At 41.3% G+C, this 23,698-nt stretch overlaps 1 protein-coding gene across 1 annotated transcript in view; it reads right to left on the reverse strand.

The window, feature by feature from the left end:
• Nucleotides 1-476: 476 nt before the first annotated feature.
• LOC129376018 (synapsin-3-like) overlaps nucleotides 477-23,698 on the reverse strand; it is an 88,442-nt gene continuing 65,220 nt past the window's right edge. The window contains exons 7-14 of the mRNA XM_055055413.1: nucleotides 20,382-20,444; nucleotides 18,118-18,260; nucleotides 16,313-16,387; nucleotides 15,977-16,079; nucleotides 8,225-8,356; nucleotides 7,247-7,265; nucleotides 7,017-7,173; nucleotides 477-6,781 (exon numbers count right to left, since the gene is read on the reverse strand). Coding sequence (XP_054911388.1) covers nucleotides 6,658-6,781; nucleotides 7,017-7,173; nucleotides 7,247-7,265; nucleotides 8,225-8,356; nucleotides 15,977-16,079; nucleotides 16,313-16,387; nucleotides 18,118-18,260; nucleotides 20,382-20,444 — 816 coding nt within the window. The 3' untranslated portion in view covers nucleotides 477-6,657. The remainder of the gene's footprint in view (nucleotides 6,782-7,016; nucleotides 7,174-7,246; nucleotides 7,266-8,224; nucleotides 8,357-15,976; nucleotides 16,080-16,312; nucleotides 16,388-18,117; nucleotides 18,261-20,381; nucleotides 20,445-23,698) is intronic.

The following is a 23,698-nucleotide window of genomic DNA, read 5'->3' on the forward strand; positions in this document are numbered from 1 at the left end:
TTAATGACATAAATCGTTATTTGAAAACAATCTTTGCATTTATTCAGGTGTTTGTCTGGGGGCAGGGGACAAAAAAGGAGCAACAACAGAAGAAATTTGTCCAGGGATGACCTACGTTTCCTGATCAAAGCATAGCCGGCAATGATTTTCGACTCAGATGTGCAATTTTCTTCGAAATGAAGGACATCTGGTGCTGTTTGAAAAATAAAGCGAGCGAGTGTTTTATGCATGAGGTTCGTTTCAGAGCGTGGTTTAAAATAGGCAGCAGATGAAAGGAAGGGCTGCAGGTTCCTCTTTGAGGCAGATTGTAACACGCCGAGCTTCATGCCAAAAGGAATAAAACAGAGAACTGATCTAAGATGAAGGAATATTTAGGATTATCGCTCCATTATCTGATTGCTGCACGTTGTCTTTGGAGACCCAGTGACCATAAATGGAGAAAAGTGGACAAACAGAGGCCAGAGGACAAGCACAGGTGTATTAAAAGTTGTCGCGCTTTATTAACCGAAATCCTGTTTTTCAGACAGAAAAACAAAAAATCAATAAATAAATTCATAAAAGTACAGAGATCATGTGAATGATAACAATATTAATAATAATAAGTTACGGAAACACAAGAGATGCGTCACACGTCTCACAAACAAGCAGCCAGACATTAAGGTCACATGATCACTAAATTTACACACCTGAGGCACACGAGAAAAGTTGGTTTCCATGCCATGTTTACAGCGATATACAGAACATTGATACACTGAAAAACCTCACGACACCAGCCGTCATTCAGCGGGGAGGAAGGAACGCGGTGGACAGGATGACTGCCAAAGGAAATCCATGCTGTACACACACATCACATCGAGTGTTAGCTTGCAGTACATGGCAAGGCTCTTTGAATGCATATTAGTTCAGTTAGTTTTAAACGATAAAACGTAGCTGTATTGCGATTTTTTAAAAATTATTACTATTATTTTCTCCAAAGAAGCAAATGAGGACGTGATAAGAAACAGGTGCACAAGTACTTGAAGTTGAAAGTAAAAATAAATAAATAAATAAAAAGACAAAACGGACCAGCGGCAGGGCCGTAGCAACCTGCCAAGCTGTCCTGGGCTGAAAGACAAAGTCTGGGCCCCCTCAGGACACCTCAAGATATGACTGCAATTAAATTCAAAAAGGGGCAAAAATGAATTAATTTTTATTGTTTGGACAAACATTTAAAGATAATTAAAATCTCTAAGTTCATTTGGAATCAGATTATATAAGACTGATAAAAAAAAGAAAAAAAAAGGCGCTTATCAAGTAAATGTTGCCTTTAAAGACTTTCTGGTCTTTTGTTCCACGTTGTCCATATTCAAACATGAAGAAGTTTCTATTTATTTTATTCAAGGATAACTTGAGTAACAAAAAAAAGAAAAACAAAAGAGTTGTGTTTGAATTTTGTGAAAAAGTAAATGCCTCCTAAACCTAAATCCTGCTTTGTGATAACTTGCATTCAGTTTTTTGCACTTGTTTTACTTCAGCCACAATAACTGGTTTTCAAGCAATAATGGCTTGTTAATGGTCATGCCCGTAAATGGACTGAGGTTTGGACATGGACTAGGCCACTGCACAAACTGCACCTTATTCATTTTTGAGCCCCTCACTGAACTTCCAAATGATTTTGTTATAGAATCCAAAAACTTGATTTCTGATCCTTTCTACCATCTTGTGACCTGCTTCGTGCTGTCAGACAGGTACTATTTAACGTGTTTTATTATTCTACCCGTCTGTCAGTAAGCAGGCATGTGTGCTGCTAGTGGAACCAAACCAGCCAGTTCAGGATTTGACAAGGATGGCAATTATATTTTCAACTGGTTTGGAAGTTTTTGAATACATAAAACTCTTTAAACAGGCTAACTCACGTAACAGTTGCAATATAATTGTCTGCATAAGAAATATACGAACCTTTCAATATTTATAAATGACCTAATTTATTATTTTTAATTTATTCTGCTTGTTGACTCCAGCAATGGTTCATCTATCTTTTTTAAGTCAAATTAATTTTTAAATTATTTGCACATTTATTGAGGCGCATCAGTAAATTTCCACTAGAGGAGACAGAGTGTTTTGGGAGTGCCTGGTCATTTGGTATGTCACACTCCACTAATTGTTGCATGCAAGGCACACCGGCTCCATCCTGTTTCATTTTAAATCACACAGGATATGATATTAAGATGGCGATCATCCTTAGGTCAGTATCGCACACACTAGAACGTTGTTTTTTTTTTTTGTAAAGTTTGCAGGTCAAACTGGTGAAGGGAGTCTGAATGTCTTTGCACAGATCCTTGTAGAAAACACAAAATCTCCACAAGTACAGCCAGTTTCTGAAAGCACTGCTAAGCCTGAGGTAGGTGCAACATTTTCAAGCTTGGTTCCAAAACGACTCAAAACATCGAGCCTGTCAAACGAATGAGATCATGGTCCTCAGCTCCAAAATAGAGACCACTGAAGCTACGCGACACCAAGTCGTCGTCACGTTTTCGCCCAACTTCCAGTTTGAAGCGGAAAGAAGAGAAGTGACATCCAACGCTCTCCTGACAGAAATCAAACGGGAAACCTTCAAAAGGAAGAAGCAACAATTGCTGAGTTTCTCTGCGAGGCAGGAGAGGCCACGGACACAGTGATTATAGTAGCGAACCGCTAACGCACCGCTTTGTGAGTGATGTCACAGCTTTATTGCGTGGCACACAAAGGATAGAAATCCGCATTGCTCGATTATGGCTTTTCATACTGGTGTTGCATGCTAAACAGGAGTAATCCCTACAGTAAAGATAATGACATGTATTTTGGTCCGTATTGACACAGTGAGACCAGATAAGGACTGACCGCAAAAGAGCAAAATTACAAGACGCTGAATTTGCAACATCTGAGGCAGAGATGTTGGTGGGCATCATATGGGTCCAGCGCAAGCATCATTGGGACTAACTGGGCCTGGGCTCTGAATGGCTTCACATATGGGATCCACTTGGTCTGACTAAGTACAACAACAAGAACCGGCTGAGAGCTGTGGCTTTGTGCTGAAATGGACATTAAGAAAATCAGTTACACATATGGGCCACATTTACATTTTTATCTGTTAAGTCAACTGTCCTGCATCAAACCTATAAATGATCAATATAGGGCCAAAATGTAACCCCAAAGAAATCCTCCACTGGTCCCTTTTTCTGCCCTGCTTGCCACCAGAACCGTACACAATTTTATGAAATTGGTGACAATGGTGACTCATCAGGATCCACGGAGTCATGTATGGGTCGATGGGAAAGGAAAATTTATACTGAAAAAAACCAGTGGAATCCAGTTTACCTTCTGTCTGACTCAATCCTTTCTAAGCCAGGATAAATATGAAATATTAGCTTCTTTCAGGTGCTGTCCGGTTAGCTTTGGAGCTGAAAAGATGGCCGCCACAGTAACACATTAAACCAACCATATTCCACCCACCATTAAGATCTATTTGTCCTGGCTGGTGGGCATTACGATCTTTAGAGTAAAAGCTAACATTAGCATAACTATCAAAATAGCTTCCTACAAAAAACAAAAAAGCAAAAAAAAAAAAAAAAAAAACTAGATTTGGGACATAGAAGCTTTTTGCACATTATTATGGGACTTCAGATATAAAACAAACAAGTGAAGGGCTGCACTGTTGTGTATTTGTGTCTCTATTTTATTGCTTGCTTTAACTAGGACGTTTGCCTCTGCAGTTTTAAAGGTCGACTTTATTAGCAGGGTTTTTTTTTATGTTATCGGTGTGAATAAAAGATGTTTATATAAATGCAGCATTACTTCATTTCAATTCAGCAGGAGAAAAACCATCTCAGAGTAAAGGTGTGTAAAAAGTAAGGGCAAATATTGATTAGGTCAAAGCTGGTTCAGGGCAATTAGCACTGTCAACGTCATACTGGTAAAGGTGAAACGATACTAATTTATAACTGGCTAACAAAACCCTTTCAGTTAGCATTGATTAACATTTAGGCTAAGCTACACCAAAGCTTTGGTTTTTCAGTATAAATCCTGCTTGGCCGTGTATTTAAAATTTATCCCCAGTCAAAAGCAAATCAAGCGGAAAGAATCATTGTTAAAGATTATTTTTGGTAAATTGCTGGTACTGGTAAAAAAAAAATATATTTTAACATTTTGATTAACTTTGCTGCAGACGTATTAAAACAAAAACTGCATAAATATAACTAAAATGAAGAGTTCTGTCTCTGCTTTGGAACATGTTTAATGTATGCTAGTATCGTAGACGCCAGGAATCAGGGTGTCCGAATTGGTTAGCTTGACAGGGCTAACGAAGCTAACCACTCAGAAAACAGCTCCTCTGAAATGAAGTATTTTAAAAACCTGACAGCTTGGGCACACATTATTTATCTTGATGCAGTTCACAACAGATACTGAGTGTGTTAGACAAGCCACTGAAATTAATTTCATTTATCTCTAATAATTTGATAAATATTCAGCTGTGTAAGCAACTGGATTCTCAGTTTAGATTAATTAATTGATTTCACTTGAACATTAGTGAACAACAGGATAATTCAAACCCTTATAAAATTCAAGTAGATTTGAAATATTATGAAGCATCCTGCAAATGTTGAAATCTGCAACAGAGATGAACAGTTTCTCTGTTGGAAAGACTTTTTGCCCAGTAGACATGAAATACTTGGACTAGGTCTACCATCGGTCGCTCAAGCAGGGAGAGAATAGCCAGGCTGGCAACCACAGCTATCGTTTGTGAGCATAATGTTTACTATGTAAGAAAATATTTATTTTTCAAGCTTTAGGAGTCAGTACAAAATGTCTACTGATCTACACGTATCATGTTATGCTAACCATTCTGTGCGAATGGTCCTCCTGTGTGTTTATTGTTGCTAACTAGCTTCAACTGATCGGGTTTGAGTGGAAGGTTTCCTCGGAATGCCATTTTGACAGCCATGTTAGCGGTTAATTGTTAAGCCATATTTGGTAAAACATCACGTGATTATGTAGAGAAAAATGTAAAACTCTCTCTGAATTTTGTGGTGACAAAGAAATTACAGTATATATATGAATGCTGCCTGGAATCTAATGTTTTGAATTACAGTTTTTGTCACACGCTATCAATTGAAGGCAGACTGGCCTCAACACAGAGCTTCTTATGCCCTCCACAGGGCGCTGGTTTGATAGGTCTCCATGTTACTGCAGTCACATAACATTTCCCCTGACTTTGTTCGACTGGATGGATAAAATCTCACTCTGCATGTCTGAAAACAGTTGGAAAATTATAATATTTGCCCGTGAAAAAAAGCAAAGTTGTCATTCAAAGTTGCCTTTTTTCCTTGTGTGAATGACAGATGAATACACAATGGCTGCATTGTGTTTGCAAATCTGACCTTCACTGACGTTCATGTCTCGGAAAGCCTGCAGCCTGCAGTGAGACGAGAAGGATTTCTGAAGTCAACTCACTTTCCAGGAAACATTTTAACCAATAAATAAATCCCAACTCTTCAGAAGTTAGGACTGCCTCAGTGGTTCGGTTCGAGTCCATATACGGCTCTGAATTCCAAAACGAGACGTATTGCGGAGCGCTTGTAAATTCAGCTGACGAGGGCTGCAGAGAGCAGAGAGAAAATATGGAACATTCCGGATTATAACTGAACCTTTTCTGTCCGGAGTGAGCCTCGCTGCTCACCAGCGCCCAGCAGAAGCAGCTGTGATGCCAATCCAGCTGGACAAAAGCTTAAAGGTGAAACTAACTGAGCTTAGAAAGATAAAGAGCCACTGAGCTGTGATGGAAGACGACGGCCTCGAGCCGGGTAGAAATGTTTCTACCAGCTGACTGCTCTCCAGACCCGGTGCAGAGGGTTTTTTTTATATATGCTATTGAAAAGCACTTTGGTAAAGTTAGGCCAGGGGTAGAGGAGTCGCTGCGTCACACTCTGGATGTCTGCGACTGCTGGCTGAGGAGCTTCAGAGCTCGCTGGCGAACTGTGACCGTTTGGCACGTTCACGTAGCAAATAACCCGGAAGCCGCGTGTCACTTAAAACGGGTAAAGGTGAAAAGAGACAAAACGGGAACACATCTGTACCAGGATGCAGAACGATAATATACCAAGCAGCACAAGCTACCACATGAGGATCTGCTGTAGTGACAGCAGTCAGCACTAGAAAGGCCAGACGTCCTCAAGTGATCAGAATAAACACCTTGTAAATGTCTTCATTTCGCTTTGTGTCACGTCTCATCCATAAACTCTAATGGTTATTTTTATTTAAACCTGTTTGCTTTTTTTAACGCTTTTCTTCTGCTTACAGTTCGAGGCAGTCGTTGATCTCTGCTGTAAAATCTCAATGCAAAACAGAGAAGTTTTTGGGTTTTAACGGGAAAGGCACTGCATTACCTTTGAAAGTTTGGCTCCTTCTAACTTCCTCTAAGATCCTGAGGATGTCTTGGTCTTTCTAGTGCTGACTTCACTAATATTCTGAGAACAGCAGATGGACAACTGGGTTAACGCAAAGAAAAAACACAAAGCCGAAGTTTGGAAGAGAGAAGAGACTCCTTTACAAATGAAGCTGTTTTTTTTTTCCCCACCCTTTTTAATTTTTTTAGTCTTTGACCTGACGTCCAACGTGAAGCCCAAGGGGGGCGGGGCTTCTTTAGTCAGAGAAGAGGCTGGCGAAGGACTGCCGGAGGCTGCGGATGGTCTCAGCCTTGGCCTCGTCGTCGGTCAGGCTTCCCCGTAACGTTTCTGTGAAGGTGTTGGTCAGTGACTGGGATTTGCTGCACAACAGAAAGAACAACAGTCATCATTGGCCAATGGGGAAGAGCACCGATGAACGGTTGTTCATCTGGTTCGAGAAGAGAATCCTGCAAAGGACCGAGAGGGGAGCTGAGAAGGCGACTGAAGTATCCCCAACCGGGTTTTTGTTGGTTTGATCCATTTTGGGCTTTTTACACAATTGATTAGAGACATGAAAAGATAAGCAAAAGCTGGCGCTCTGCAGTTTGGACTTACTTGAGATGAGGGGACTGTTTCTGAGATCCGGGCCCAGAGGAGGCCGGGATGGGGCCGGGCTGGAAGGCCTGGCTGGGAGAGGTGGTGGCGGAGCGCGCTCTCTGAGGCGAGCCCTGGGCCGACTGCGACGGAGAGGCCGAACCAGAGCGGTGACCGCCTGGAAACACACGTTGTGTTTCACCTCAGTGTGTGGACAACAGGGCCGCCGTTACACTGAGGATTAAACTCACCTCGCCTGGGCTGAGTGGTCTGAACATGGAGGGACACAGACAGAGAGAAAGGTTACGTTTTTGGAAAAAAAATGTTTTGTTTTTTTTCAAATCCACTGAATCTTCTGGCATCTGTTGCATTGCTATAGCAACAGTAGTTAATGAAAGGTCTAGTGAGTGAAATAGACTGACATCTAGTGTTTTGCATCCTAAACTGCAACAAACTGAGCACCTCTCAACGCAACTGCAAAAAACATGACACTCATAAAGAAATTCAAAATGACTGAATGCAAACACTGTGAGCTGTTTACTGGAACAGTTGCACTGTTTAATATCACTGCTTATAATATTTAATAATGTCACTTTTTATTTTCATCGTGCTATTTTTATGTTTGCAATGCTGAATGCAATGACATTTAGTGATTACTTCATATTTTTTGTCATCACTTAAACAGTGAAGAGCTATTTCACCCAATACTGGCAAAAAATACTCCAGATTGTTTTTACATCAATGTTTCCACTTAAACAGTCTGTGGTGATTATTGGTTATGTAGAAAATAAGCTCGGAAACTGATCACATTCATTTTAATGTATTGATGACCTGGAATTCCAGGTGTTAGAAATATAACACAATTTAATTACTGTCTTTTTGTTGTTGCTGTGTTTTTTTAATTTTTTTTTACAAAACCAGTCATATAAAAAATGTGTATGTTTCTTATATGTGTTTCTTGTACAACAAACATCCGTAAACAAGACTGAAAATGTTGCTTATTTTGACTGAACATACGTTTTCAATTAAAATGTGATTAATTAATTACAGTACCAGTTTAACAAAAAAGTCAAACTATCAGGGCTACTTTTTCTTTTTTTTTAAACATCACGCTATATGTTCATATCGTGGTGTTTACATCCATTACTGCTTCATTATTGCGCACTGCAATCTTTCATGTCGCATTTGAAATGAAAACTTTGAGCTGACCTCACAGCTGCAGTTTGTACCTTCACAGCAGAAGTCTGAGGTGTAACAACTCCCAGCAGCACAAGCGCCATCTTGCTGATGACCAGCTCAGTGATGAGCTGTCTGTCCTCCTCCATGTGCTCACCAATCAGAGGCATGGAGCTGTCCATCACCTGCAGACAGGAAATGTCAAGCAAAAGAAATATATTAACCCGCCACTAGATGGCTGTGTTGTATCATAGAGTTCAGTGACAGTGAATAAAGGTCAACAAAGAATAAAAAATGAGTCAGTTTTTCAGGTCACACGTACGACTCTGCTATTGAGGTCAGAGGTTAAGAGCTTTACAAGCCTCTGCAGACCTCAAGTCCAATTAATAGCCGGATGGGATGGACTCCTCTGGATGTTCCCATGCACTGCTCACCAGAAAGGCCCTGGATGTGGATCCGTCCCAGCATCTCCTCCGAACTGGGACAACCACTTTGGTTTCCTGCAGTAGTTTTTATTCGGATATAAACTGGGACTACCTCGCATAATTCCAGGTTTTTTTTTTAGCCTTTCATTTTGCTCTAGTAATGACTTTCACGGACCGAAGCCCAGATTTATACGCCTCTGTCATTTAGGTAAACTTTAAACGGGCGTCCAATTCACAGGCCCAAAATAGGTTACTATTACCTTACAGCCTAAACATTCAAGTCAACAAAATTCCGAAGCCCTCAGGTCACAGTGACGATGTTCGGACTGCGGGAGGCATGGAGACCCGGCGACTTCCTCCCTGCTGACCATGACGAGCGCCAGCAGGAAATGGCGACTGCCGGTTCTGCTGGCACCAGGCTGTAAACACGGCTCCAGGCACGGATGCGTGTGCCGGTCCTCTGGCTCCCGGTGTTTACCGAGCTCAGGGCCAGTCAGGAGTCACAGCCTCACTAAGAAACTCATGGCTGTGGCTTTTATTGGCACTTTTGGATAAATACTGACTAAACATCCACAGGACTGTTGTTTGTTCAAGTGCTACGTGACTTTTACTAGCATGAAAATAGAAATGAAAAAAAAAAAAAAACTGTTAAGGGATGTATACATTGTTGCTGAAGAAGAACGCTGTATCTATGTTTGCTCAGATTTTTCTTGCGCCTCCGTTCAGACCACAAACATTTATATGAAACATTTAAAAGCTTAAAGTAGCAACATTAGGTTGAGCAGTTATCTGTCAAGACTATAAGGAAGAGCATTAAAAAGCCTGTAGACATATTCAATAAATTTGAACTTTCTGATGAGTCTCCTTTGTCAGACTGAACGTTCCTTCTAAAGCTGCAAAAGTTTGCAGTATTTGATGTTTATATATATATTTTTTACATATTAGTTGAAAGTGTCACTATGTTGTAGCATTATACAAGACAGACATTCTGTGAAAAAAACGGAGCTCTTCTGCCTTCTCCTAGTACGAACAAACAATCATAGCCTTAGCGTTGTCAGTCCTCCTCTTTGCTCTCTGGTACCCTGAAGCTAGCAGCTAGCTGTCCTGGTTAGCATGGACAGCAATGACGACGGATAAGCCGGATAAGTTGTTTCACTGCCATTAGCACATTTAGCATCATTGATTGACGGCGCTGAGACCCTCCTCCTGGCTCTGATTGGTTGTTTTTGGCTGAGGGTGGTGCATTTCTGCAGAGGGTAACTCACAGAGCAGATCAATGTTTTCAACAGATTATTTGTTCCATGTTACCCTGTCATGACACGGGGACAGTTTTAACAAAAAAAAAAAAAAAAAAAATAAAAAAATAAATATATATATATATATATATATATATATATATATATATATATATATATATATATATATATATATAAAACAACACATTCCTAATAAAAGTTACCTAATCCAGGTTTAAACAGGTATTAAACAAGTTTCATTAAACTGTATTGTTTTATTTTTGTATGATGCAATCTTCAATCTCTGTTTTTATTCATAATAATATGATGATAATTCTATTAATTTAAAAATCGTAATTTCATATGTGTCTACACGAAAACGTAAAGTGGATATCAATATCCAATATTGCCAATAATCAATATTTACTGATATTTTGTATGTATATATGTATTTTATATTTCTTCTAGGATGGAAAATTAATGCATTAATGTTGATTAATTAATTACGTAGATTTTATTTTTGAATAAATCACTTTTTTTTTCTTTTTTTAACAAAAGGTTCCAACAGGAACCTTTGTGTTCACACGTTTTCGCAACGCCAATAAATCTGACGCACATGCAGCATCCTTTAACAGCAGTGACGAAAAGAAAAGCTGCTCTGGGGGTTTTGTTGCCTTGTTGGCTCAAAAAACAATTTGATGGGACACCGAGTTGGATAAGCCTAAAATACCTCTAAAAAAGAACATAACCGTTTTTCTTTTTAATCTCTCAAATAAGGTTAAAATTTTGAAGGACTTTGTCAGGTAGCTGGAGCAGCTAATGATAGCTTGGCATTACACGGGCTAAGTATGGAAAAATCTGATGGGAAAGTGGTTTTGGAGGAAAGAGACACGACCGAAGACATAAAGACTCATGAATGCAGAAAAACAAAAACACAATGTGGGAAACTGAAAGCGCCGAGGCACAAATCAGAGTAATTCTTTCCCTGTTTGTGCCCATTTTCTTGGCAAACCTCTGGCGGTGAGGAGGGGTGTGGCACTGTGTTTTGGTCAGTTAAGTCATCGCCGCACAGGACCGAGCAGAGGCCTGGCAAACCGTCCCCGGGCTCCACTTCAAACAGTGTGCGGTGGCAAGCGGAGCCGGGATCCACCCTGCTGATTTATTAGGGTCCATAGTCATCCAGCAGACTGGATGACTATGGACCGCTGCTGGAACGCAGAAGTGTTGTTCTAGGCTTTCACAAAGCAGGAAAAGTCCATCTGTCTGGACAATGCATTCTGTTCCATGGGAAAGTTCCTGGACTTTTATCTTGGGGCTTCATCAATTGCAATTCTCTCGGTGTTAGAGAGGCATCCGCTTTTGACACTTTAATCCTCGAAGCGTTTTCACACAGCGTTTGAAATGAAAGCTTGTTTTTCACTTAAAAGAGTAAGATGTACAACAGGCTGCAGTGAGCCGAGTGCATTGATGTGCACAACTTTAAACCAACACTTTATTGGATGTGCACATACTAAAATGTTCTTCTTTTAATAGCTCAGACGTCCAATATACTTTATATGCATTAATACGCACATTGGAGATAGTTAACATTCCCCGTCTTCATTAGCTCCTCTCTTCGGGGGTCAGCCAATGAACAACAAGGAAAATGAATGATACTCCCGGATTGGCTGCTTGTCGAAGCCCAGCCAAGAAGCTAATGTTTTTTGAAATTTCACCACGTCGAGCTGCATTTTAGTTTCAAATATTTCAGGTAGTCATTTACCCATAAAATATAACAGTAAAAATCATGAACCACAAATAGACAGCGGTCCATTGTCTCATCATCAATAACTGGAGGAATGACGAGGCAGCCGTATTTTCACTGAACCTTGATGTTTCTCCAGAAACAAAAAGACAACATGGAAACCAGACGAGGAGGTCAGCGAGGCCAAAAGCTGGACTGTTAGCATCTGAACGAAAAAAAAAAAACACCTGGCAGCACAAAACAGCTTTTTAGTAGAGCTGTGGAAAACCTGAGTAAGATTGTGCATATCTTTGAGAGTTCTGGCATTCCTGCAACATTTAAACATGTTTCCACAGCAAGTATCAAAATGTAGCTGAGCTATCACTGCTGCTGTTTGTGGAACATCACAAAGTTCTCGTCTGGCCACTGCTTAAAGTTTCCACCTCGCATCGTTCCGTTTATTCTCACAGCTGTCCTCTGAGAATAAATGATGATTAGCAGAAAAAAAAAAAAGTCATCAGAAAATGTCACATTAAAAGTAGGTCACTTTCAATTCAACAAGAAAGTATTTAAGTGTTATATGATCCAAGTTGCTCAGTTTTGGTTATAAAGATGTAACGGCTAGATAAGGAGAGCAGCTCCATTTGTACACATGGTTGTTCTGGTACTGAAGAATAACGGACCGGAGTCCTGGTCGCCAGTTGGGCCATGAGCGCCATCTATAGGGCCACAAAGAAACACCACATTTTACACCTGTGAACCACAAGGGGAACAGGACGGTGAAGATTACCAAACGAAGCCACTTCACTCAGTAGCAATGCCTCTTTAGGGAACTTGGTGGCGGTAATGCATGAGTCACTCGTTTAACAATCTCCACTAAGTGGATGAAGATTTTCAGCCAGCTGCTCGTCTGTGAAAAAGATGTTTTTAAAACAAAGATGCGTGACGAAGCGGGTTCCAACCGGCCAAAAAGGGGAGAGTTTGTGCAAGCTCAGTCCCGACGTTATAAACGCGGTCCGAGCAAAGGGGACAGTGTGTCGGGTGTGGACTGCTCAACCAAGCATGAAACCTTCGAAACCAGGGACGGCCTGCCTAGTTGCTTCAGTAAGCAAGTCGGAAACCTACATGCACAATGTGCAGAGGATGGAGCTGCTGAAGAACTGCTGACCAGACGGGAAGTTCTCACCACAACGCCTCTGGTTATCGCATGGCTTGCTAACCTTGAGGACCTGCTTCTGTCCTTAAAGGAAGACTCATGATCCGAAGGTGTTGGAACTTCAGTTTCATTCATGGTTCTGGTTCGTGATCACTTCTTTATTGCTAGATCTTCCATTTTAGTTCATTCCTGACATTCACTTAGATTGCGTCTTTGCACGTTGTACTTATGCACTTCATTTTCGTTTCAGGTTCTGAATGTAAGTTTTCTCTTTGTCTCTCATCTTTCCCTCAGTCTGCCATCTTGTCGTCCTTCCCAGCTGTTTCTCGTTTTCACCTGCACCTTGCCCTTCCTCCAGCTGCATCTACTCACCTGTGATTAGCTCGTCTGGTTCTCCTGTGATCCTCCGCTCCATCTTCAGCGTTTGTGAATCTTCCTTTCTTCACTGTTAAACACGTATTCCTCCGTCTCTTCCCAGTTTTTCGATCTTTCTTTCTCAGCAGAGTCTTCCCACAGTCCTTTGTTTATGCTTCAAATTAAAAACTCGTTGCCTTCTATATCTTCCTGTTAATGGGCCCCGTCTTCTCCACACCAGGCTTTAAAAACCGAAGATTTCTTCTGAGAAACCGGAAGAAACATCTGGAGGATTTTGAAGTGCTTCTCAGAGACGACCAAAAATAGTAAAACACAACTCAAATCACCGTTCAAGTCGACGCATTAATAACGCTTTTTATTTGAATACTTCCACTATCAGTCTCCACCATGAATAAGATGGAGTGGTACTCGACTTTAAGATAAACCTGATAAATTGCAATTTACTGTTCACTGAGACACTTTCCTTTTACATAAGTATTCCTGCAGAGATCTATGTGAGAGTACGCAACTGTTTCTGTTGAGGTTTTATATCAGATTTAACTTTGGCGGTCTGGGAGTAAAGATGTGAGTCTGAGCAACGGAGCAAGAGACCAGATTAAAGTAGAACTCAGACTAACGTCACGGTTCTTTAGCATTAAACTGGATTAAATTACTATGACATTGCGTCTCGGTGTGCTGCTCTAACATCATTTAGCATCGCATCATTCTCATGTCTGACGTTTTAATTCGTGTCGCAGGGCCGATGTATTGAATAAACCCGCTTCGGACTGCGTAGGAGCGGCGGCTGCTCATGCTGAGCCACGTCACGTCTGCCCTTCATCAGGTGCCACAGAGTTGCAGCTGGCAGCAGATTTAATCAGCGGCAGTAAGGAGTAAACGGCGCTCTTCCCCAGGGAGCCGCCGGGTTTTCGCTGAGGCAGTCGGTAGCCTCAGCCGTGGAGCGCTTTCTCCACGGCTGACCTCGCCCGGCCGGAGATGGAGAGCAGGGCGACGGTCCTGCTCTCGGGCTGAATTCGGGCGAGTCAGACGTCGAGGCGGAGCAGCTTGTTCTAAAAACTGATCCCACGCCGTCCAGCTGCTCGTCTCCAGCCGCAGATGTGCGCAAACCTTTTGTCGATGTTATGCTGACGTCGGAAAAAAAATCGCAGTTTCGCGACTGCTATGTGTCAGTTTGACAAGAAATGATATTGAAATCACATGTGAATAAGTTTGTTCATGCAGTAGGTCATTAATATTGTGTTATAGAAGATTAATAACTCAATCGTGTCACTAACAACCGATCCATAACACGTTACTGCATTAAGTTATCTTGAGATGAGCTGTTAGGATGTCATGATAGTCATGAGACTGTCATAGGAACAGTCTTCAGTCAGAGGCCTCTTCAGATTCCTTGCGAGACTGACTACTACTGGAGATCCTTCCTGCCCCTATTGTCTTCATGTAAGAAGACATGGACAAAAAAAATTCTAATTGGAATAAATAGTTAGGTTTTGCTTTATGTGTTGAATGCGACTGACACATGGCAGCGGCGGCAGCCTTCCAATCAGAAGGTGTTGCTGCTGCAGGCGTCCTGCAGGCTTCAGGGCCGCTCTGCTTGCATCAGAGTCAAAACTGAAACTCCAGCAGAGCGGTAAGCACACAGCGGCGTGACACAACCGCTCACTTCAGATGTTGTTTTCATTGAGCTGACTGTGTTTGGTCTGCAGACTAATTATTCTTTCAAGGCTCTCTTGATCATGTGCCACCAGGTTTTGCTACACCCATGTCTGCTGTTTGTCACCTCGGCCCCCAGGCTGTGACCTTCCTGACGCTATAATCAGGAAAAATACAAAAAAAAAAACAAGACGAAGTCCAAGCTGATGTTTCCGGCCTACATTCAGTGCCGTGAAAAAGGTATTTGAACCTCTGAACAAGTTTCTATTCTGTTCATCACACAGATATTACGATCAAGCTAAGAGCAAATCCCAAAAACACTTTTGAAATGAGAATCAAGTCCAGAAAATCATGTATCTGAGCCTGTGATGGGACTGAAAAATTGAATTAGGAGAAAAATGTTACACCAGCATAAATAATAATAATAAACAGAATAAAGTCACTTAAAATAAAAAAAGACAAAATAAATTTGCAATAATGCAAGAATAAACTGATAATATTAGGAGAAAAAGTTGTGATAATGAGACTAAAATTATATAATACTGTGAGAAATTGGGAATTAAGTCCTAGTATTTAAAAAGATTAGAATAAAGTCATTAGTATTGTATAGACAAGAATAAACTCAATATTATAAGCTGCAATGTTATGAGAATTAGTCAAAATAAATATGAGGGTAAAGTCATATTACCTCAATAAGGTCACATGTTAAAAGAATTAAGTCATAATTTTATAAATGAAATGAAAAAATAAAAATATAAAAAACAAATAAGAATGAGGAATCCTGAGCCCCGTCTGAAGTTAAACTCTGGCATTTATTTTACAAATAAGTAAATATTTCATCACTTCAGCATCAAATTATCAGACGAGTAGTTCCCTCAAATCTTAAATCTTATTTTCTCTCATGGCGGCTTTTTGTTGGTCACTTTATTCTGGGAAAGTTGAATCTTTATTATTATTATTATTATTATTATTAACTTTACTGTGCGTTAGTCAGAATTGCATTCCAGGTATTAGATGTTCGAGGGAAAACTTTATACGTAGGCAAAACTGATTTGATGAAAAATAAATAAATAAATAAAAAACTGAAGAAATCCATAACTGGCCAATTCGTTTTTCACAGCACTGAGTAAAAGTCCTGCGTAAAACGGCTCCCACTGTTGCATAACGCAGCAGGTTTCAGCCGCCTTTTGCGTCAAACCCTCTCTCGCGTGTTGTTTTTTTCGGGAACGCGCGCTGACCTCGATAATGTAGTCGTTGCCATCTTTCCCGTGGACAGCCTTCACGGCGCAGATGTCGAGGCCACCAAACATCTCAGCGCAGGAGTCCACCCACATGCGATATCTGGACGAGTCACACCAAAACCCAAAAGGAAAAAAAACAAAAAACAAAAAAAACAAACAAACAAAAAAACAATTCAACAACCGGCAATGACTGGAGGATTAGAAAGTACACCCAGTTATAAAACAGCACGTCTGTCGGAACACGTCTGAAACTGACGGCAGTTATGAAACATCCAAGAAACACGATTGTCTGTGATGGTGGACATTCTGGTGGGAAACTTCGGGGCAGCTGACCTGTCTGTCATCGCGATCTGCTCCAACATGGCAGAACCCGTGTTGGCCTTCCAGTTGCCAGAGATTGAGGTCCTCCTAAAAATTTCCCCGCCAAACAAAAAAAAAAAAAAAAAGGAGAAACGGATCAGAAAAACAAAAACAAAAACATTTAAACAGCTAACCTCATGAGACAGCTATCACACATTGATCAGTGACGGTGACTGCCGTCCACACCTTCGATGTTGTTTGTGTCAGGAGCCAATTATGGGCCCCTGCTTTTACTGGTAAGACTGGAGGAAACGGCGGAATCAGATAAGTTCTATCATTTTCCTCTGATTTTCTTTCTTCCTTTTTTTTTTTTTCTGGTAATTATCGAGATTCGCAGACATGAAAATTAGAAGGGTGTTCACTGGAGTTTTTTGCTGCTTCACGCTCGACTAACGCTGCAGAGAACTTTCTGTTGCTTCCAAAGGGGTGTGAGTTCAACAATGCTGGAAAATGGAGTTTTCCAGCATTGTTCTGACATCAACATCAAGAGACACCTGCAAGGTTACAGGCTGAAGCCAGAGAGGCAGGGAGCAGATTGTCTTTGTTTTTTCTTAGAGGTCATGTTTTACCAACACAATTTCCTAGAAATGAATTTGAAGGATCAACACAAAGTTATGAATTCTGGTTCGTACAAATGCTTTTTTGTGTTTTTTTTTTTTAGTCTTGCAGTCGTAACCACTGGCATTATGACTGCAAGTGTTTCGGGGTAAGTCTCTTATTACGTGAAGATGTTTTTTTTTTTGGTAAATATATATGATAAGTTTTTTTTTCAAAATACAACATACAGAAATCCTACACAACAGTATAAAACATATATACATATGTCATTGTGTAAGAAAAAATGTACTCTTAGCAGTACGACAAAAAGACAACAACTGAAAAGAAATTATAATAAAAAGAAATAAAATAAGAAGGAGTCAGGGTAATTGTCTAAATAACTGGCTACACTGCACTGATTACCGGTTACACTTTAGGATGGTTTTGCCCGTCTGTAAAGAACGGGACGTTATAGACTTGGAGGCGGAGTGAGCATCAGGATCAATGTTAGGCTGAGTGACATGGTCCAAAAACGGCTGCCAGATACTGCAGAACTTGTTAGCGTGACGTCATACTGTAATTTCTCCAAATGGAGTATCTCAGTAAATTCAGTTGACCACATTTTAAACTGAGGAACTTTGTCAGTTTTCCACAATTTTAGTCTTACTTTCTTGGCTATAAGAATCCCACCCACCACAGTCGTTTGCACAGAGATGCTGCGGTTCCGAAGTGAAAGAGAACATCCACATGAAGACACTTTGACCAAACTCCTTTGTAGCTCCGACTTCATGTGTGGGACATTGTCTCCTCCAAGCAGACTCAAATCTTTTGCAGTCTTCATGGGTTTTCTTCGAGCAGCTTTCTCAGGCCTGTTGAAGATGATGCTGCCATGTTCCATCTTGCGGATGTTGTGTTTGAGTTTTCCCCCACAAGAATGGCAATGTTTTGGTTGGGCCACATAAAACCCTTATAAAGCTCACTAAAACAGTAAGATAAACATATCTGACAAAGAGGAATGAATATTTTTCCTCAAGGCATCATCAATAACATCCTGAGTCTTGAAAGACTTAAGAAGAAGACATTCTGCCCAGGAATAGCAGTTGAATTTAATCGTGAAAATACAATCATCAGCTCAACGCTTCTGGTAATGTTCATGTCTTCCTCTTGAGACTTCCACGCATCTGCTGTCTCTAAACTCCATCAGACTTTGCATCGAACCAAACGCAAGGTAAACCTCATACATGTAAGCCTTGTAGTTGCTGCCGATCTTCTGGATGCGGATGTCGTACTTGGACTGGACATAGGGCTCGGTGGTGGCGTAGGTCCCGGCCAGAGCCACCACGCTGGTGATGTCCTGGAAGTCCTGCTGGTTCTCCACTTTAATCTGCAGGAGAGACGGCGCTCATTAGCGAGGGGCTAATCACAAAGCAGCGGCTGCTACCGAATCCCGCAGGAATCTGACACTCGAACCCAGGCTGAGTAATGAAGGGTCCCTGGATGGAAACGCGGCCGGGGGCGGCTTTGAACTACGTCACGATGGAGTTATTAGGCTGTGGCCTGTAAACACAGACTGGAGGGAAACGCTCAACACTCAACACGTTGGCAACACCACATTCATTTTTCGCAGCGTACATTAGCCTGGTAACTTTAAACCATTTGTTTTCTGTTCAAATCCATGCCACCGCATCTCTGTGGAATGTAGCTGTGCACCTTGTTTAGGCCATCTTATAACCTTTTTTTTTTTTTTTCCAGTTTATTTGCTTCATTCACAGACGGCCTTGTCCTGTCGATATCTTCGAGTTTGAACCATGCAGACTCCTGAGGTTGTCACAGATCTTCTCGCTGATTGTTCCCAGATCTGGAACTAAACAGGCAGCATTTAGCTTCTGTAGTAACCAGATCTATGTAAAACGGCATTTTTATAATCACTCTGACTTTGTTTATGTTACAAAAGGACGGCCAGCATCGGCAGGCGTCGGGGACCAGAACTGCCGGGGAAAACGTCAAATCTAAAAATACTGATGCCATCAGTAGAACCTCATATTTGCTTAATTTGGTAAATTTCCTGAATGATATTAAACAATTTAGTGTGTGAAGTGCTACCAAGTTAAAAACAAATGGTGGCGTCTGCAGCTGAGGTTGATGATACAGCTCATAAAAACACTGATAGGGGAGACAAATATTAACAACAGACCACATGTTTTGACTGCTGTCCTTCATCAAGGTCACGCAAGCCGAAACAAGTTGATCTGTTGCTATGACACTCCTTGTTTGTTTGTTTTTTCTCCTCCTCCTTTATTTTCTTTATTTATTTATTTTTTTTTGTAAGATTTAAACGTTGCACTAAACGAGGAAGGAAAGAGCATCTACATGACAAACTGTACGATTCCGGAGGTTCTCTGTGGTTTCTGAGGCTCTTCAAAGACAAAGTCCAAAATGCACCAGTAAAGCCATATGAATTTTCTGGGTGGATCAAAGAGCTCCTGTTAGCAATGACGCAATAGAAGCAGCACCAGGATAATAAACATGACAGAATGTTCCCAAAACTGTAAAAAAGGTTTCTAAAGCAGGGCGGGCCATTAATGGGACTCCACTAAACAGCGTTGTTACTGTCGCAAGATGAAAATACTTGTTAAAACCAACAGCTGAAGCAGCTAATAAGTCATTTGGAGTCGCAAATTACTGAGAATGACACAACCGCGGCTTAGCTTCACTCCCTCTGAACTCGTTGGAGTCTGAACACAGGACCAGATCGATGCTCTGCGATGTTCCACAGCAGCTAAATTCAAACAGGAATCTCCCATTCAGAATGAAATAAATCACCAAAAGAGAAGCTCTGACAACTTTCCTTTTTGTTACAACCGTTGCATAACTCCATTACTTCACACGAATAAATAACAATAAAAAAAACTTTCATTTATTTATTTTTTTTCTGTCGGGAAAGACTTGTGTGTTGTCCTTCGGGGCATTACGCAACCATAGACATAACAGGGATTTTGTCATGGCAGTCGCTTTAGTCAGTCAATCTGTGAAAGATGAGAGCCAGTGTTTGTTTAAAGTCCAGCGAGAGGCTGAGTCGGCCCGCACCGCATCCGTCTGACTTCTACTTCCTGTCGGAACCAAAGACTCGCCCGCCGAGGCTCCGGTAAAGAGACGTGGGCTTCACCTGGGAGGAATCGACACAAACCCGGCGAGTTTGTCTGGAAATCCTCTGACAAGAAGAGCTAAAAATACTCAGTGTTTACATAGATAGCATCTTCATTTGAATGTATGGTGTCCTTTCAGATACGTGCTGCATTTATGTGAGAAATAAAGTTTTAGTTGCGACTCAACAGGGGTCCGACACATATTCTGACTCTTTAAAATGAAAATACTTTTCTGTTGTAACTGGAGATTATTACATAAAGTCCACACAATAAGTTCAACACTCAGTTATGAAACAATCAATTATAACAGAGATAAAGGTTCAAATGATAAAAGTGGTTTAATATTTTAAAGAGCTCACCTTTCCCATACCAGCATGAGCATGCCCCATCTTGACCACCACAGGGAACGAAGGGGTCGTGACCTGCAGACAGGATCATCATCACAAAATCATTAATAATAAGAGAGCAAAAGGGGATTTTTTTCCTCCTGGTTCTGCTTACTTTGACATCATTTGCTTAAATTGGACATTTTGAACTAAAACTACATTTTTTGCTAACATGTGCACAATGGAGTCCAGTTGTTGACACATCAGTCATTGAATCAGAAGTATTGTTAACCCCACTGAGTGTAAACAACATGTAAGACTAATTCAGGAACAGAAACACATCGATTCCATTTCTCTGCGTTAATTAGAAAAAAAATATCGGCAGCTAACGGTAACTACAAAGTTAACAGTGAAGATTGCAACAGTGATGGACTTTTTATTGAGATCCTACTGCTGAATGTTAAAACAATAAAGTAGTTATTTCCCTGAAAACAACATAAAACTTTACCAAAAGTAGGTTTTATCTTCTCCTCAGCTAACGGCTAACAGCATGGCGTTTGGTGTTAGAATAAAAAAAAACAATAGCATGCCGATGTGAACACTGTTCCGATAGTACTGTGAATAAAATTAAACAGTACTGTTGTGCGTTTTTGCAGTGGATGAGATGATAGCAGAAATAGTCTCATTTTCAACATCTCTGTTTTGACGGCTCATACGGTGACCAGTTTCCAATGTATATTTTCAGGCCATTTAAAGACATTGACTGGTCAAACAAAAACATAATGGATTTCTGTTGTACCAAAAAAAAAAAGGAGGGAACATAAATTCTGACTCCAAGTCCAGGAAAGGGTGGTCAGTGAATTGACAGACAAAAGGGTTTAAGGAGGTTCATATAACAACTCAGACCTTTAAATATCCAGGAAGACAGACGTGTGGTAAACACCACGCGGAGACGCCATCAAAAGCGGAAACTCCCCCCCCCTTGTTTTGGATTTGGATTGTCCAGAAACGGCCTGGCTCTCAGGCCGTCCCATCAAACCCAGCGCTGCCCGGCACTGGGAGGAGTTTGCAGAATGATGATGGTTGGTCACATTCTGGTGTTCGGTTCTGGGAAGCTGGGTGGAAGACCACATGCCACTGGGAAGCGTCTGGACAGGCCAGGCAGACCACAAACACGCCATTTCTCATCATTTTAGAGTTGAAGTAGATGAAGCATCTTCAAACCTCCATGCGGTTACTCACTTCGCATTACTCCAATAAAATTGGAAAATGGGAACCCCTCTAAAGACGGAGCTTCTCATTTTTCCCCTTTCGATACGCAACAGACTTTTAGGTCAATTCTCTCATATGAAAATATTTTTGTACATAATTATTCAAAAGTATTGCAGAGATTTAGAACATAACTGTTAGACATCATCTCATCCTGTGACCTTGAAGTTGCCTCTGAAGTGTTCCTGTTCTGAACAGTGCGTCCGTGTTGGGATCAAGGGTGTGGATTTCAGTGTTACGCTCTGTCAACACAAGTAGTTTTGGGACATTCACCAACTTCTCATTTTCTTTTCATATTCACCGGCCATCTGGGAAAGAAACATCAATGTCCATAAATGGTCGCAAGTGGTAAACAGAAAAAAAAAAATAGCCATTTGAATCCAAAAATAAGCCTGGCTGACAGTTCAGGTTTCATTTTTACCCATCCAGCATGCCAAGGTGAGTAAAGTGTTTGCACAGCGTAAATAATCAGAGTACGTAATGCTGCCATTGAGTCATGGCTGCAATATTTGAGTCATAGTTGAGGTGGTTCTGTAGCAGTGGGCCCAGTAGTTGTGTAAGTTACAGTATGAAATACATTGTTATCTTATGGCTTCAAGACTTCCTGCTCCACTGAATGGAATGGAGATACGCAGCAGTTTGACAGCCGTAAGAATACACACCCCAAAGATGGCCGCAGGCCAAATGGACAGAGTAAACAAGAGAGCAGACTTTCCAACAAGGAAGGAAGTATGCTATCATTTCATGCACACCCTTCCCTGTCAGTAGACTGGGCCACACATCGCAGTGCTGCCGGCAATTTGTTTCAGGCCTTTGACCGACCGAGGTGATGGAGTACAGCTGATACTGACGAGCTGTGACCACACAGGCCTGAATCGTGAACTGTCGGCACACAGTGGCAGCACAGGTCTCCCCGTCGACGCGTTTCCCACCGCATCAAGAAGAATTGTTGAAATTCCTGAGAATGTGCACAGCGGCCAGATAAAATGTGAGGGGAGCCAATGGTCTCCACTCAAAGGACGAATTGTTATGTAGACAAGCTATTCAAACCTGAAACAGCATTTCAGTGCTGAACATGTCGCAGCAGCACACAGACGTCCCCAATGCTAATGTCAGCATGTCTAAAGAAACTCCATGAATGACCAGGAGTTCCTGAAACACTGGAAAGATGAATGGCTAGAATAACCCTGTGCACCAATCTGATGGTTGACTGAAGTGTTTATATGAGATCCGTTTCTCACAGCTTTAAGATCAGCCTAAAGAACGAGGTCTACGGACGTTTACAACCTTTACAGGAGTAACGTGTGCGTCACATGACGTATGATACGGAGCCTGAGGTTCAACACGTATCTGAGAAGAGCTGGGCAGACGGGGATCTCTGTTTGCCTCATGGAGACAGAGTTTTGGGTGGACAGGAGGGGGAAGGAGGAGCCGCCCACTCTGTCTGGACACGTTCCTTCCAGTCATTCCCATCATCATGGCAATGACGGCAGACACGTCGAGGTGAGACGACCACATCCTCTGTGTCTGATCAGACAGAACCATCAGACGGAGGCGGGCCCCTCCATATTGTTTTTGCTGACCACAAAAATATCTGTTTCAGTAATAATTCACTATTTGACAGGGAAAACGCTTGCAATGTTTGAAGGGACTTCGACCGGACATCGCGAGTGTTTGTCATCGTCTGTGGAGCTGCCGAGCATTTTCCATGGAGGCAGACACATTGTTGTCCTTGTCAGTCTTCCCTTCCTTTCACACTCATTGAAATGAAGCACTTCCCTTGACAGGTTCTTCCATTTAAGGCAATCTGCAGAAAGCCTGTTTGAGCAAGTGCAACTCCACTAAAACAAACAAACAAAAAAAAATACAAATTCAATATCAATTGACCTCTTTATTGGAATTGGTTTTTAAACAGTTTTCCGAGCTCAAGGTTCAAGCCACCAAGCAGAGCTGTAAGAAAATATTCTGCACCTCTGATGTGCATTATAGCTCCATCCTGCGCCTCAGACATGAGGGAGTCGATTTTACGGGAGCAGTCCTTATTTTTACAGAAACTGATATATATAACAAGAATGTTTGAC

Source organism: Poeciliopsis prolifica, unplaced genomic scaffold, assembly GCF_027474105.1.
Source record: "Poeciliopsis prolifica strain line A6 unplaced genomic scaffold, Auburn_PproV2 SCAFFOLD042, whole genome shotgun sequence".
Classification (NCBI taxonomy): Eukaryota; Metazoa; Chordata; class Actinopteri; order Cyprinodontiformes; family Poeciliidae; genus Poeciliopsis; species Poeciliopsis prolifica.